Raw genomic sequence first — 17305 nt, forward strand, 5'->3', positions numbered from 1 at the left:
GGATGGTGTGGGAACTGTCACAGAGAGCAAACATGACAGAGCATCACAAGGGAAAAGCTTAGAAAAATTGGTAGAAGCCAAATAATAAAGAAGTGTATGCAACTTATTACCAATTGCAGAATATATTTTGTAAACAATGATTAACCAAGGGGAGATCCTAACAAGTGCATGACTTTTTGAAAAAATTATAGGCTAATCAACACTATAGTTGAATTCTGTCATATCACCTTTACTTTGTTTTTCTCACCAGTGGTAGTCTAGAGGGATGATTTCCAAGCCTTTAAGAAATTATTGCTTTAGTCTAGGAAGGATGTTGAGAACCTCAATGACTGAACAGGGCAAGAATCGTGATATAGAAGAAAGGGGACATATGTATGACCAGTTCATGTCAAGTAAATGTAGGGAAAAGGAAGGGAAATAATCAAGAATTATTTCAAAATTTTTGACTTGCGCAACATAGTTTTTTTTTTTTTAAGATTTTATTTATTTATTTGACAGAGAGAGATCACAAGTAGGCAGAGAAGCAGGCAGAGAAAGAGACAGAAGCAGGCTCCCTGCTGAGCACAGAGCCAGGACCCTGAGATCATGACCCAAGCCGAAAGCAGAGGCTTTAACCCACTGAGCCACCCAGGCGCCCCGCAACATAGTTTTTAATAGTGTCATTAAGAACATGAAAGATTAGAAGGGAACAGACAATTGGAAATTAGAGGTATATGGCTGAAGAGAGAAGTTCAAAATGGATATATACACTTAGGACTTTAGGCTACTGGTAATTGTTGATTCGATATACTTGAGTAAAAACAATCGGGAGAATATGCAGAGAAATAGAGAATTGAAAATGCACAGTGAGGCATCTTTCAAGCCAGGATCAAAGCAGAATCAAGAGTTGGGAAGATTCTCCTGGTCCCCACACATAAGCTCAAAACATTAATGGATTTAATTTCATTCCCAAGCAATGCAAAAGTAAGTAAACAAACTAGTGTAGAACAGTTTACATATGCACACTGACTGCCATTTTTTGATTTAGTATTTGCAATAAATGTATAATCTCTAAGATATATTTGTTTTTAAATTTTAACTCAGTATATACAGGGGATCCTGTATATATTTTGCATGTAAGTCCAAATGAATCTTCTCAAGTGAATGATTTTGAATGTAAGTATTATAAATAACCAGCACTATTGCACATTTAATTGAATTCTTTTATTTTAAATATTCACAGTACAGGAATTCATTAAGCCTGAATAGAACATCATTATTTACACATCTAAGGAATAACTCCAGTGGTAAATCAGTGAAGTGCTTACATTGAATATAGGAAATATGATTGAAGAAAGAGAATTCTCCTGACACATACAGGCTCAAACCCTTTATACATTTATTTCTGCCTTGGGATCTTAGCACAGATCACTGAAGCCACTATTAATTGCTGAACAAAATTTCAAAAAATTATAACTATACCAAACACACCATATATTTATAAACCCAGAAAGACATCAATGGGCCAGAAATCCACATTACGATGGCATTTTTAAGGGAAGGAAATTTCAAATGACATCTCCAGTTTAATTTGTGGAAAATGCAAGTTCTTCAAATAGCTGAATATACAGATTTCCTATGGCATTTTGCCTTGCATGGCTTCTTAAAATACTTGCTTAGCTGCCATAACATGTTATGTTATTTACAAGTTGAATTAATGAAGGGAACAATATGGTAGCAAACTAAGAGCCCAGATCAGTTGTTTACTGAATGCCATACACATGCAACATCCTGGTCAGTGAAGATGGCCTCCATACTGCCAGGACTGGCTACTCAACGTTTGGATTAATGCTTTCCTCCAGGATGTAGCAAGACTCAGTTGCATGATTTTCACTTGGAATAGTAGCTAGACTCAACTTTTCTTACTATTATACTAACTTCACTGAAGCAGTTAAAATTGAACTTGAATGAACCAAACATCTGTAAATAAATAAATAAATAAATGTATAAATAGAATCCCTACTGTTTTAATAACATAGCAATAAAATTACCTTCCAACAGTATAAATGCTTATAAATGCTTAATATTGATGTTTTAAGTCACCAAGTGCTATTTCTAGCCTTACTATATTATGATGAATGACTAATTTCATTTGGGAAGTGGTCATTGGTCCATGTATATTATCTGTTTGGAATTAAGCCCTTTTAAAAGCACAAGTATATTTCCTGAAGAACACCAAAGAAAAATAAAAACATGAACAAAACTTCACCAAATGGCATAATTTCTGTTCCCAAAGACTACTGCAAATTATCAGCATGTAGAGGCCTGGTCTTTGCAGCCAAAATGTGTATTTTCTACACATTTTTTTCCCCCCTAATCACTCAAGTTACCGAGAAAAATATTTTTCCTCCCTGCTCTACCAAGTACACTGATTGGCTGTTCACACTGCCTGGATATTCTACATTATTGCCCAATTTAGTGTTGTGCAGACCTGGCCTCACGTGTTTTCCGTTCCCACATCCCTCCCCACCACCCCTGGCAGTAATACTGATTTTGGCAGTGTAAAAAGAAAAAAGACACACTCTTCTTGATTGTAGAAAAAGCTGCCAGAATATTGTGTTCATAGTATAGAACTGATTAAGATGATATTTTTCATATCTTCATGCTTTTATAATAGTAAATTTCTATGCAGTAAATTGTATCATTTGCCAACAAATGATTTTATTTGTTTTATTTTATTGCCAACAAGAAACTTGAAGAAGAAAATTGGGGGTGGGGGGATTTTACCACATTATGCTGCCCAGTTAAAGAAAAGCAAAGCAACATTTTCTATTGGCTCATTAGCACTAAGAACAACATTTTCACTTTTCTCAAGTTTAAAAAGAATTGTTTGAAAGACGTGAATCATGCACACAGACTGGGACAAAGCCTATGTATGAGTTGGCAGTGTAAATGCCCCCCTCCCCCAAAGTTGCATGATTCACCAAAGGCATGCATTTTTCCATCTAATATAACACAGCCTTAATATCTTTATATAATTTCTGACACATTTTATTTCAAACATGCACTGGCTACTAAAATAAGATTTTAAAGAAAAGCTGATGTTTGATATAAAATAATCATGTCTTTTCAAGTGTGGAAAAATACTCTACAAAAAAATAAGTAGAAAAGTGGTTTCTGATCAATGTGTGATTTTATCTATAAAAATCCAGATGACTAATTAGTGTGCTTACAACAACCCTATGGGGTCTGCATTGCAATTTTACACATACATGAAGTTAATAGCATTAAACAACTATTAGCACAATGCAAGTAAATCCTTATCAGAAATAACAAGAACTATAAACTGTACATTTGGCATTTAGGTTTCAGAGTATTTTTAAGAGTCTGCTTATATATGATAGTACAATAGTGCAAAATCACATTACATTAATAAAACATACAATTACCACCCAAATAATTTATGGATTACTGACCCTTACAATTCACATATTGGCTAGAATTGGCACATTTTGTTTCACCATGATAGTTTTGACTTCTTTGAGTGCACATTGTTTTATTCAAAGTTACACTTGAACTACAGAGAAAAAGTGTAGGCTTATGTGTGTCTGTATGGGTGTTTTTGAGGAGATGAGAGAAAGTATGTAAACTTCACTGCAGCTTTCTTCTTTAGCAACCTTTTAATTGGAACTCCTATAGAAACTGCTTGGTAACTATTTTCTCTTCTTTCTTATGGCTCCCAGCACAGTGACATGGCCACACGGAAGAGACCGAGAAGGAAAGAAGGAACATTCCAGAAAAGTATATGGCAGCCTATGCACTGTGCCAGGCTAACTAACCCAGAATATCAAATCAAAAAAGTCAAGATCTAATAAGCACTTCTCAGTGGGCTCTAATGCACCACACTATTGATTGATGAGAAGTCAGTGTCCCAGAAAAGCTAGTGAATCATGCAATCGATTGCACCACTGGGAACTTGGTTCTAATCCTTAGTTTACTACTCTTTTCCTCCTTTCTGCAGCTTTGTGAGCTGGAATCTGTGTTGAAACTTGTGAGCTCTTCCTTCACTTTTTCCCTTTAAAAACCTCTCTTATACGTACAGGTTGTTTCAGTTTCAGAATAAACTACATTATTCCAATGAAGATGATTAATCTCAATAATTTCACTCAGATAATTCTGACCAGTTGCATTTCCTCCAGCAAACACTCTTTTCTTTTTACCTTCTTCTTATGTACTATTTATGAAAATGGTCTTTTTGTATTGTCACAATTACTCCACTAATCCTGATTCCTGCAAAACCCAACCTTATATTAAAAAAAAAAAAAAAGGAGACAAGAGGGGGAAAGGTGCGCATGAATAAGTACTTCGCCTTTGAAGGCTGCCATTATGCTGATAGCTCTAGAGATTTAAATTTTTAATTTAAGAGTAAAAAAAAAAGATGTCATTATTTTCACTATGTTTTTCTATCTCCATTTACAATGCTACATCTTCCAGCCCAAGAGCTCTCATTGATTTGAATGTAAAGGATCTGCAAGCTAAATGATTTTTTTTTCCTTGTCAGTGAACTTCTGGTCTCAAGTACAATACTCTTTGTGCTTCAATTCATTATTTTTGAATACTATGTAAAATATTTGAGATAGGCCATCTATCATGTAAAAAGGGGACTGCTCCTACTTTTACATTGAACCAGATATTCTCGGTCTGTTCAAGGTTCTTAAAGAAGAAAACCAGTGTGTGGCAGGCCTGGATCTTATTGTAGTCACCGGAGATACATACCCTGTCCTAGATGACAGTGAGCTCTCTTCTTGCAATCTGGCCTTGGAAAAGGATGGCCTCTTCAGGATTGTTTCATCTGAGGGACTGGAGGTGGCTAATGAGGCCAATCAGAGAAAGGGATGCAGTCTTGTAACTCTTGTGCATATTTCTTGCATAATGAGTAGTACCAGCTTGTTGATTTAGTCTGGGTACCATATCTGAGAGCCTGCTTTTCTATCTCCTTCCATCAATCAAAATGGAATGTGAAAGGTGCAGTAAGAGTCACCAGAGTTAACACCTCTGAAAAAAATCACTCTCAGAGTTTTTCAGACATAATTTATATTTGTTTTTTATAGCAAAACTCCAGCAAGCTCTAATGTAACATACTTTATGTATACAACTAATTCAATAATTTGTTTCCCAGATGATTCAGATGACTAATTTAATTTTTGAAGTTTTCTAACATTGTATCTGAAATAAACATTTCTAATGTTCTTTAAAGTGAGACAATTGGAAACTGCTTAAAAATACTATTTTGAATATTATTCATTTCTGACATATCAATGTAAAACATTTAAGTTTCCTTTTTTATTAAAGTACAACTTAGTGTGCAAATGAACAGTTGAGGTTATTTGTGTCAAATTTTTATTTATTATGCAATTAGAGCAGTCTTAATCACAGTCTGGCTAGGAATTATTTTATTTCTGCACCACTAAACAAATACATACATGTTTATTGAATTTATGCTCTCCCATTTTAAAGGGACCTTTAGAATTTTTTAACTTTAGAAAAAGTAGATGAAGACTTGATTCTGCTTCCTAACTTAGATCATAACCTGACTCTGCCGCTGAGCTGATGTGGTTGATGGAGTCAGGTTGCTGAATATTTCGGGATCCCTGTCTTTACCAGCAAATCACCTCTGAGAATCTTCCTTCTATTCCATTCTGTGACATAAGCTATGCCAACTAATAATAAGCTAAACTGACTGTTAATTTTCTGATCGCTCATAACAGTGAGGGGAAATTAGGCTTGCTTGGGTTCCACTTATTTTAAGAAATGGTGTATGTGTTTAGTAAGTCAAATAATGCCTATGTACTCCCCCTTCCATTACTGAGTCATTATAGAAGATGTGAATGCATGCTTCCACACTATATTTATTTGTTTCTTTTTTTCTGAAGATTATTCCTTTGGCTTATTTAAATTCGCAATGATTCTTAAAAGCTGTCTGCTTAACATTTTCAGTTTACAACTGAAATTTGGAAGTAGTTTTGAATTCCTCACAGTGATATTTTGTTATAATAAATTATTGTAAATTTGAACACAGTATCTATTCACTTATATGTTATTTTATTTGTCCATGCACACACACACACACACACACGCACGCGCGCGCACAGACACATCGGGAATCTGCTACCTCCACTTCATAGATGCAAAATCTGAGGCCAATACGAGTCAGGTAGCCTGTCTACAGTTAGGGAGTGGCAGAACTGAGATTCAGTTGGAAATCTGTGGTCACCAAGACTCCATGTGCTAGAGCTAGCTCATTGCTATATGCCAATTGCAAATTACTTTTCCACCCATCAAGCAAGGGCTTTGGGACATGGAAAATAGGTTCTCTTAAACATATACATTGGATTAGCAGATCACAGAAGCATAAAATTTTATGGCTGTAAAGGATCTTAGTAATTGGATAGTCCAATTTTCGTGTTGCAAAATACAAACATACATTTAGAACCCAAAAAGAGAATGAGAGATATTTTTTCAAGATTTATAAACTTTTCTTTTCCTAGTAATACCTCCAGGCCAAGAATTGAACAGGTCTTTTGTGTCGACTGCTGGTTCCCAGAGATAGCCCCACATTAGTGTCATCTAAGGTGTCTTTACAATTGTTGGTCTCTGGGTCCCATTTCAAACCATTCAGATCAGATCTCTGGAGATGGCGTTTGGGAGTCCACAATTTTAAATCCTCTCCAAGAGACCCACACATGCATCCAGACCTGAGAAATACTGCTATAAACCAACCACAACTTAAAAGAAGATTTGGACACTGTAGATAATCTGCCCCAAATTGAGGGATTAGTTAGCAAGCACCATGCTCATGCATGAAATAATTAGGCAAATAGAATATCTTGGCTCTTAAGGTAGAGAAACACTTTACTGACATATCCAGGACGATCCCAAGTGAATTAAAGACATTAGCTTCTATCAGCTCAGAATACACTCCATTTTAGAGGTGGTTATGACACAGACCTCAAACCTGACAGCACATCAGAACTATCTGGGGAAATTTTTAAAATACAGATTCCAGCTCCCATTTCAGACCCAGAGAATCAGAAACTGCATATTATTAATATTTTCCCAAATGATTCTTACGCAGCCAGGAAATTCCAAAGACATGTGGGTGTTCAAGAACCACTGGCTAAGTTAGGATGGTTTATCAACTACAACGTGAAACAGACTAACTTAGGAAGTATATTAAAAGCATATTTTTTTTCTTTTTTTTTTTTGGACTTGTTTGGAGAGAATTGCCTGAGCAGGGTCAAGGTATCAGTATTATTCATAAATACCTCTGGTGATTCCGGGTCTGGCGACCCAGGAATCAGGCTTTTCAGTTACCTTGACAAAGACAGCTGACATTGGAGAGATTTTTTTTTTAATTTTTTACAATATTTTCAAAGTAGATCAAATGAAAAACATATGGTAACTGTAAATTAAGAATAACTAAATTGTTTGGATATATTCAATCTGGTTTACTCAAATGAGGCTCCTTGTTTCATTGTCACCTGGGGATTTGCAGTGTGCCTCCACTGCTTCCTTGAAACTTTTGCATTGATAAAAAAAAGTTTTAGATTATTGTAATAAGAATGTGGATGATATAGAAAAATCAATAATATTTTAAAATAATGCTCATTATATGGTTGGTTTTCTGTAGGCAATTAAGGTCTCCGTGAGTCATGAGTATATGAATTACAAAAGGTGAGGTAGAGAATGAAGGGGAAGGAGTTAACGGAAGAAGTTCAGTTAATTGAGCACTTGCTATATTCTAAGCACAGGGTTAGGTTCTTTCCACATATTAGTTGAAATAATCTGTTTTACACTTTAAAAGTCTATTCAGAGAAGTAAGAGTGACATCCATTTGAAATATTGACCTTCAAAAAATGATATGGTCATTGGAATTTCATTTGCAAATACACGCGTATTGTCAGTTTAGATCTTAGATGAGAGAGTAACAACTCCAGAAGGAGCCTTGCAAACAACAAGGTCCGGAGAGGTTAGCTGGATTTCTGAAAATGAGTTTGTTGAACCAATAACCCAGCCGAGCATTGTCTGGTTTAGCTGACTCTCTCTCATTTTTGTTCTGTTAACTGCTCTGTATGATGCTTATGAATATGGATGCATTCAATATGAATTACTGAGAGGGAGAACACTTTGGATTGTAGTTGAGCTTACCCATTTGCAAAATGCTACAAAATCTTTAGATGAGAGGCATCTAGAAAAAAGTATCATCTTAACGGACTGATGTTTGCAGTACAAAGGAGTGCAGTTAGGTGGGAAAGAAACTACATTTTCCTCCGTGCACAGTTTGGTAATAAATATGTGCCCTTCACAGTGCTCGCACTTTATATTCTCCTCAAATACTAACTGTCTTTCCTATTAGAAACAATTGGTGTTCATATTTGAATAGAATGTTAACAAGTTCCAAATCCCTTAAAATCTTTCTTGAAATGTTACTTCTTTTGGGTTGCTAGGATGCAAGAAGATTGGAAGGACATAAAGACTTCCTTTGCATCCAGTCAGTAAATTCACCAAAGAAATAAATATAAAATATAATCTCTAACTGGTTCCAATAAGCTAGAACTGTTATCACACTTTAATAAAATTCTGCATGACCTCCAATGCAATTTCTTTATTCACTGAACAAATATTTGTTGAGATCCCTCTCTGTGATAGGCACCGTGCTTATCTCTAAGATCCTGAAATTTTTATATTTAACAGTTCAATTGTAATTAATTTGTTAAGAAGCTCCCCTAAATGAGATCAGAGTTCAAGGGAACTCAAAGGTATGGTTAAGGTCATAATGTCACAAGGTCATAATGTAAGGACCTAAACCTTGTTTTGGTAACATTACTTCATGTGAAGACATTTTCTAGACAAAGGCAAAGGCATTACCTTAAGACTCATGGAATCTAGTTTGAAAATAGGCAATCAAAAAGATATCAATTGTATAATTTCCTATTCTTACCATATTTAACCTCCAATTGGAGGCAAGAATTTAAAGCCTCAGCAAATAATTCCTAAATATTCCGTCACTTTATACATCAAGTGCTCTGAGCTTTCTAAGCCCTCACAACAGAAAGCATTTCTGCACATTCTAGGATTATCAAGACATGTAGTAAGTGCAAAATTTTAAGCTGACATTGGTTTCCCACTAAGATAATTTTTTTCCAGTCTCTACTTCTAAACTTTATGGCTGTCATATAATATGACTGTCATGTCTTTTTTTTTTTTTAAGGAGTTTAATACTGTTGGATATGAAGAATTCAGTATATATTCTTACAAAGAAGACTTATAATAATATTTATATATTCTTACTAGTAAGGCCTATAATAATTAAAATTTAATATTCAGACTATTAAAGATTTTTTTAAAATAGAACAAAACTTTTTAAGTGGTCTATTCTGTTTTTATATCCACAGTTTATCCCCTGGCATAATTATTTGTTTTTATAACCAAAAGCAAGCTAATTTTGTTGACTCCATATCTTTCACCAGGAGATATCCTTTAAAAGAATTGCAATTCATGGTATTTATTAATGGAGTGCCTCAGAACCATACACCATCTTTGAGGGTCACATTTCACTTAAAATGTAGTCAAAATCCATTTCCTTCTGCTAAAGCTCATCTCCTAAAATATTTAAAACAGAAAGAATGCTAACAAGTTTGATGTTTTATTTACTATATACTTTTTTCAAAAGTCAAAGTGCTTCCACATAGAGTGTACCATTCCTTAGGCCTTAACTAGACCAATAAGGCATTCACATTTTTATGAATTGAGACATACTTCTATGGTTAGATGAGAATACAATGAAAAATAACATAGCATTGAGAGATAGGGCACCCTTACATTCAGTCTTGGGTGTGTCACTAGCTGTGTGTGTGTGTGTGTGTGAACATATTTCTTGAATAAAGGTTATCTCTGGATCTGGTTAATCCATAAGTAGATCAAGGGATTGGTTTGTAAACATTGCTATAATACCATCTAGCCCTAAAACTTACAAAGAAATACTCCCAGAACTGATGGGCTAAGTTGACTCATTCATTTGGGCACTTCAAATTCAGAAAAGTTATTCTTCTGGGACCTGGTAATGGGTTTTTAATATATAGATGTGTCAGTTAGTGACATAGTATTATTGCCTTGGCTTGAGTCATATTATCAGCATGTGATTATACTCAGTCTAAAAAAGAGACCAAATTCATATTTGACAAGAGAGGTGATGCCCCCAGGTTTCTTAGTTCTTTGAAATCATGGGCGCCCACCACAGCCAAGATGGGTTGTCAAGACACTGAATGCTTCGCTACTTTTGAGGAAAGCAGGTGCTTGCTAAACATGTTAGCCATGCAAACTGTTTAGAACTCTACGCTTTTTGTAGGATGACAAAAGGATGACAAAGCCTGTGTAAATGTATGAATTAGACTTTTTAACCTGATGAAATTAATGTAGGTGAGATTTGTCTTTATCTACGAGGGCATCCACACAGACACACCACTTCTTGATGCGATGTGTTAGAAGACATAATATGGAGGGGACCTACATCAGGTCAAATGAGTGAACAAAGTTTGCAGCTCAGAAATATGTCAAATCCCTGAGCAACGGGGGAAATATGCTATCTTATTTTCATTGAATCAACAGTGCCTCATATAAACTCCATTGAGAGGAGTACCTGCATTAACACAGACTCAAAGAAAGCTTTCATGTATCTCTCCACTTAACTGTAAGCTCCTGTAGGGCAGTGACAGTAACTTGTTCGTCTTTATCTCTGGTTAGGGCATTGCCTGACACAACATGCCTGCTCGACATGGGTAAAGAAATGCACCTGAGGATCAAACAGTCCTCCATCTCATGCCAGAATCTTCCTCTGGTTCACTCCTCCTAGAGCTCCAGAGAGCTCATTCCCACACAAGGCAGTCTGGGGCAATGGACATATGTCTTACTTACTGAACTCAAGTTTGTCTCTATCTAACTTCCATTTGATGTAGAAGATGGTGGATTTGTATTCTAATAATGTTAACATGTAACAGGACTATTAGAATATGTCACAATTAGATCCAAAAAGATGTCATCAGAACACTCCAGTTCTTCTGATGGGTTTTTGGCCTGAATGGAATAGTCATTAAAGATTCTTTTGGGGACATGTTTTTCTTGAAAAATCCTTAACATCCCATCTTTTTTCACCTACTAATCTCTGCTTATCTCCAGCTCTTAACCTTACAAAGGAAAATTGTTTTGTACAACTGTAGGTTCAGGGATGAATCTTCCAAGAACTTAGTGTAATGGCAAGTTTATTTTGGTTCTGTAAAGCTCTGAGGGCCATGGTCACAAGTGCTATATATGAATAATTATGAAAATGAAATATAAAACATCATCTCCAGTTAATATTTCTACGCTAGAACTGTCACTTTCTTGAAGCAAACAAAAATTTTCCCATGATTTTCACTGACATTCATTTCTTCATTCAATAAATGTGCATTGAGATCATACTCTGGGTTAGAATTGTGTATTTTCTATAGATCCCCACTTTATTATGTTTAATATCTTCTGCATAACACCTTAATGATAATTTTATTTCCGTTCTTGTAATGTGAGAGCAAACTTTTAAAATGTTTTGTCTATTTATTTGTCCACATGGTAAAATGAAACTTTTAAATATTGGTGCTTGGAAAAAATATTTAAAATTTTTATGTTATTCAAGATTATACATAAATGTACCGCTTGTAAATATGATTTGTATCTATACACATTCTTTTCCTTTGTTATTTGAGGAAATTATTTGTTTTATTATAATAGTAAGTGTAAGGATTGGGAAGAGAACTATCCTAGATATTCTTATGTATTGTCAGGATTATTTCCCAAGTTCTACAAATCCCCCCAAGTTGGATATTTAGAAATACTTGAATAATTTCACTTAAGATCTTGAGAACCAGTGGTTGCATTTGTAAGACTGCTTAATGAAAATAAATGAAAAGTCTAATACCTTCCTGAAAAAAACAGTTCAGCTTCACTATCTTTTTTATTCACTGCATGAATAATTCTCCCTTCACAAAAAATGTGGTAAGCAGGTAAAAAGTATATCTAATAGAGACAGTTACACACTTTGTTCACTTTGAAGTCAAAGAGGTTAGAACTCCGTTAAAAATACCTTTCCTTTGTTATATTAGGCAAACTTGGAACTAGAGATCATGGTATTTAGTGAAAATATTTCATATTTTAAGATGCGCATTGTCATCTCCCAAATAGTTTGAATAGCTGACCAATGTAGAAACAACAATCATATCACGAATGTACATTACAAACAACTACCAAAATGTGAAAAACAATGTTTACAAATGGTAGCAAAGAATAAATTAATTTTCAGTGCACATAATTAGGTATATACAGGATAATTTAAAACCAAAGGGAGTGATTGCTAGTGCTGAGCTCTCAGAAATCTCCATCAAAGTGTACATGTTACCCAAGAGAGAGTGATAAAAATAAATTGTGACACAAAAGCAGAATGTTGTCTCTCTTCTTATCCTCAAAACTTGGATGATAGCTCATCAAAATAATTTTTCCAAGTGTGCAAATGATGGAAAACTTTAATTCCAAAACCATTTCTCTAAATTACCAACAGATTTATATTCTTGATGCCTTTTCACATGATCACAAGCCAAGCATGCATGTGATTCCCAAAATCGTGGGAGATTCACTGTGAAATCCTTCCTCCAGTTAAAGTAACTAAGGTATAACTTATTGTTTTTGTCAACTTCTTTCAGATACTTGGCTAGCTCACTGGGAGAGTTATAATCTTCCACATGAATGAATGAATCTGCTGGAATATAATTCTCATAATTTTCCCTAGACGGCCCCAGAACAACAGGTACAGAGCCAGCTAAAAAAGCATTATAGAGCTTTTCTGTGATGTAATCTTTGTGGATTGAGTTTTCAAAAGAAAGATAGAATTTGCAAGTAGATATGGTAGGAATCAAATTTTTATCATTCACATACTCTCCAAATGCTTGCCCATACGTATGGATTTCAATGCTTTTGCTTAGCTCATTGTAATACTTGACCCTGGCGTGCTCAGGGTTCCAGTTACTTACAACCCAGCACACTAACTTCTCTTTGCTTGGCACTTCAAACACGAAGGGGTTTGTGCTCACCGTCAAGAAGCCGTAAGGCACTTGGATATCTGAGTCGCGGCGGTAAGTCAGAGTCAAGTTGAACAGGTGCTCAATGCCACTTTTTTGGGGCGTGTGAGTTGGTGATTCCAAATTCATCCAAATCCATTTCTGGAAGGGTGGCCTGGCCTGCTGAGGTAAGTTAGTCAGATCCCAACTGATGTCTCGGTGATGGATCAGAACTGCGTGAGATTTGTTGTACAGAGAACGGTCTGTTGTGAGATGGCATCCTTGGATGTTGAACATTGCTTGGCAAGATGTAAGGTCAAAGGTCTGCCCAAATGGCCACACCCAAATCAGGATAGTAGTTTCATTAAAATAATCAGTTTTGGTGGAGAAGAAGTTTTTCATTTTCAGCACTGAGCTGGCTGACTCCATTGGACTGAAGATCCAGCTGTTGGTAGGCTTGATGTAAATGAGCAGACAGGCCATGAAGCAGCCCAGGATAATGCAGACGATTAAAAATGGGCGGAGAATTCCTTTGGATGCTGATGTCATAATTTTTTCTGTGAAAGAGAACGATGGAGGTAGGTAGAGGTAGTGATGAAAAGCTAACCATAAATACAATTTGAGGTTAACGGGTGATACATTTCAAAATATACTTAATCACAAAACCAGATGCATTTTCCTTTTTTAGTGTTACTAAACCATTAGAGAAATGGAGCTTTTATTAAGCCAAGAAACTGCCTTCAAAGGAACTTTCCCTTGAACTCCATAAATAATGCGTCAGAATTTGTTAGAAGTCTGCCTGCATATCTTGAAGCCGGGTTACATCTGTTTTCAATGCCATCCTTACCTGTTATTTTATTTGTTTCTAGAAAGCTGGCACAAAGACTGGCATCACCAAGACTATGACTAAAATTTTTTGTACTTTGAAACCACATCAGATCTGAGAATATTCCTTAGTTTATATGACTATTATTAATTATAAATAATTACTATAATTATTTACTCGTGCATTTTTGAGATTGTAATATAACTTTGCAGTTCAGATGGAGTTCAGTAGAAAACCAAAATTTTTAAAGAAAAACTTTTTTTTTTTTAATGCCAAAAGTAGATTTTATTTTTTTTTTTAATTAATTTTTTATTTTTTGTAGACATATATTTTTATCCCCAGGGGTACAGGTCTGTGAATCACCAGGTTTTTGATATAAGCTCATCTTTACTGCCAAAAATGCATCACAAGGGATCTCTTATAAGAAATGGCAGCTCTTGGTTTGATATCTGTTATTTTGTTTTGTTTTTAAGTAAGTACACGGGTGCAAAAATTTGAGAAATTAAAATCTCTTTTTTAATTTTTAATATTTATTTTTTCTTACAATTTTTCTTATTTACTTTTAATAATCTGTTAGTACACCCAAGATCTACTAGGTTGTGATAATAAAATGCTATAGTGGCATTAGAAAAACATTCTCATGTGGTATCAGGACTTTAAAAAAAGTTTTTCTTAGCACTAAAATGATATTAGTATAATAAAAATAAATGGATTCTCAAAAGAAAAGAATTGTGTTTCATGGAGGACAAAATTGATCTTGTGAATTATAGGAGATTGCAGCTAAAAAGATGAATTAAGGCTTTTTGATTTTTTTTTTTAATGGAAGAGTCTTCAAGGTTTTTCCTCTTTGACTTTCATGTCTTCTTATGAATATGAACGCAAAGATAAAATATGTAATATGTTTGCAAAACTGTCTTTTGATCAAATTCTTACTGATCCTCTGAAATTCATGATTCTTTTCACCAAAATAATGTGGTCTATTATTTCAGATTCATTAAAATATTTTGAAGTCTTGATCAAAAGCTAGTGTACAAACATGAGCAGTTTCCTTCCAGAAAAAAAGGGAGAAATTGTTCTTTATTTAATTACCTAAATTTATGTGAACATTTAAAAAAAATCACTTTTTTTTTTTTTTTGCTGTTATACAGCTTTTCTTAAAGCATATGACATATTCTATGTAGTTCCCTTGATTTTATGAATCCAAAGATTCTGGATATTATATCCTGGAGAACTCCCAGAAGAGAATTATTGGAATCAAGGACTGAGACTTACCATCAAATTTAGCTTCAGCCCCATCCAGTCAATAACAAAAGGAAAATAAAAGAAGTGTCTACCAAATATGTTCAGAAACTATTAATTAACTCCTGAGCTACGAAGAAAATAGAAAGGAATATGAAAGAAATCTTAGCTGTTTAGAACTAAATGACATTGTTGACTCTACATGTGAGATTTTGTGGAATGTGGCTAAAACAGTACTTAATTTACAGGAAATTTACAGGTTTGCACAGTTTGCGGGAAGTTAGTTAACAAAATTGCCAACTGAACAAGCTGGACAGAGAACAATGGGCCAAAGCTAAAGCAATAAGAAGTAAAAAATTTAGATAAGGATTGAAATCATTGAAATTGAGAGCAAAAATTAGAGAAGACTAATAATACCGCATGTAACTACGTGAAGTGATGAATTAACTAAACATATAGTAGTAATCATTTTGTAATATCGACATATATCAAATCGGTATGTTGTACTGCTTACACTAATATAATGTTACATGTGAATTATAACTCAATAAAACTAAAAAAAAATCCAGAGACAAACTTCACACAAGAATAATCATGAAAAAAGGAAATTAATTTTTTTAAAGAAATTCAGTTTAAATATAAAAAAGCGCAGATGATTATGAAACAGAAAAAAATAAAAAATGACTATATGTAGTAATTTTATGTTCATGAATTTAAAAAACTGATGAAATGGATGGTTATATATCTGTACAAATAGAAAAATGCCAATTTTAATGAGAATTTCTTATTAAACAAATAGCAGTTAGTGAAGTGGAATTGATAAATGATATTGAAAACAAATAGTAGACCTCGGTGGCTTTGTAGGAGTGATATCAATTGTTCAATAAATAGAGAATATTACTGTCATTTTTTAAAAAATCCAGAAAACAAAAAAAAGCTTAACTCATTACATGAAGTCAATTATTAACCTATTACTAAAAGGAAATATAAAAAGTTTAAAAAGGTCTATTTCACTTATGAACACAGATACAAACATTGAGCAATAAAGAAAATTAAAATATATTATGACATAATTCAAGAGTAGGTTTATGTAGGTTCATGTACATTTGATCCTACTTTATAAATTTGACTGGTTGGATAATCTATTTCTACACTCTGAGAGAAGCTACTGGAAAGATCGCTTTTTTAATGGAGTAATAATACTAACCTGTAATATACATGATTTGACTGAGCAATGAAGTGTTTTTCTCCTGTAAGACCAATGTTTAATGGTATTTCGAAATGTTTTCATTGATAGGGTGCCGGGGTGGCTCAGTCAGGTAAGCATGTGACTCTTGATTTCAGCTCAGGTCATGATCTCATGGTTGCGAGGTTGAGCCCTGCATTGAGCTCCACACTGTGTCTGGAGCCCCATCAAGATTGTCTATCTCCCTCTTTATCTCTCCTTCTGCCCCTTCCTCCACTCATTCGCACTCTCTCTCCCTTTCTCAAAAGAACAAGGGAAAAAAGAGAGACAGAGAGAGAGAGAGAGAGAGAGAGAAAGAGAGAACTGTTCTCATTGAAAAAGTTCCCTTAAGTCCTTTTTGAATTGAAATGCAATGTCAGTAACTAAATAAATAATGTCAATTCATTGCAATAAGTTATAGCTTAAATAGCCCCTGTTCAGTAAATGCTCATTCTCAGCTAGGTCCTGTGCAGAGCACTGTGCAGAGCACTTCCATTTCCTTTAATCCTCAGAGAACCTCTATAAAGAAGTCTTTTATCACCTTTGATGAAAAAAACTGAAGTCTGGGGTGCCTGGGTGGTTCAGTTGGTTAAATGTCTGCTTTTGGTTCAGGTTATGATCCCAGGGTCCTGGGATTAAGCCCCAGATCCGGGTCCCTGCTCAATGGGGAGTCTGCTTCTCCCTCTGACCCTCTGACCCTTCCACTGCTCATGTTCTCTCTCAGATAAATAAATAAAATCTTAAAAAATAAAAAGAAAAAACTGAGGGTCAGAGATATATGCAACTAGCTTAACCATTGAGTTATGCTCTTTCTTGCCTTCTACAATCTCTTTGAACAAGTAATACAAGCCTCAGTTGTCTATTTAGGAGCATTTGACACTTCTGGTTTTATTG

The 17305-nt window shown here is 34.7% G+C and overlaps 1 protein-coding gene across 1 annotated transcript; it reads right to left on the reverse strand.

Annotated features, from left to right (window-relative positions):
- Positions 1 to 1188: 1188 nt before the first annotated feature.
- Positions 1189 to 13672, reverse strand: FUT9 (fucosyltransferase 9). The gene has a single exon (XM_032339028.1). The coding sequence runs from the start codon at positions 13668 to 13670 to the stop codon at positions 12591 to 12593; it is 1080 nt and encodes a 359-aa protein (XP_032194919.1). The 5' UTR covers positions 13671 to 13672; the 3' UTR covers positions 1189 to 12590.
- Between the last annotated feature and the right edge of the window lie 3633 nt (positions 13673 to 17305).

This window comes from Mustela erminea, chromosome 4 (assembly GCF_009829155.1).
Source record: "Mustela erminea isolate mMusErm1 chromosome 4, mMusErm1.Pri, whole genome shotgun sequence".
In the NCBI taxonomy this organism is placed as follows: domain Eukaryota; kingdom Metazoa; phylum Chordata; class Mammalia; order Carnivora; family Mustelidae; genus Mustela; species Mustela erminea.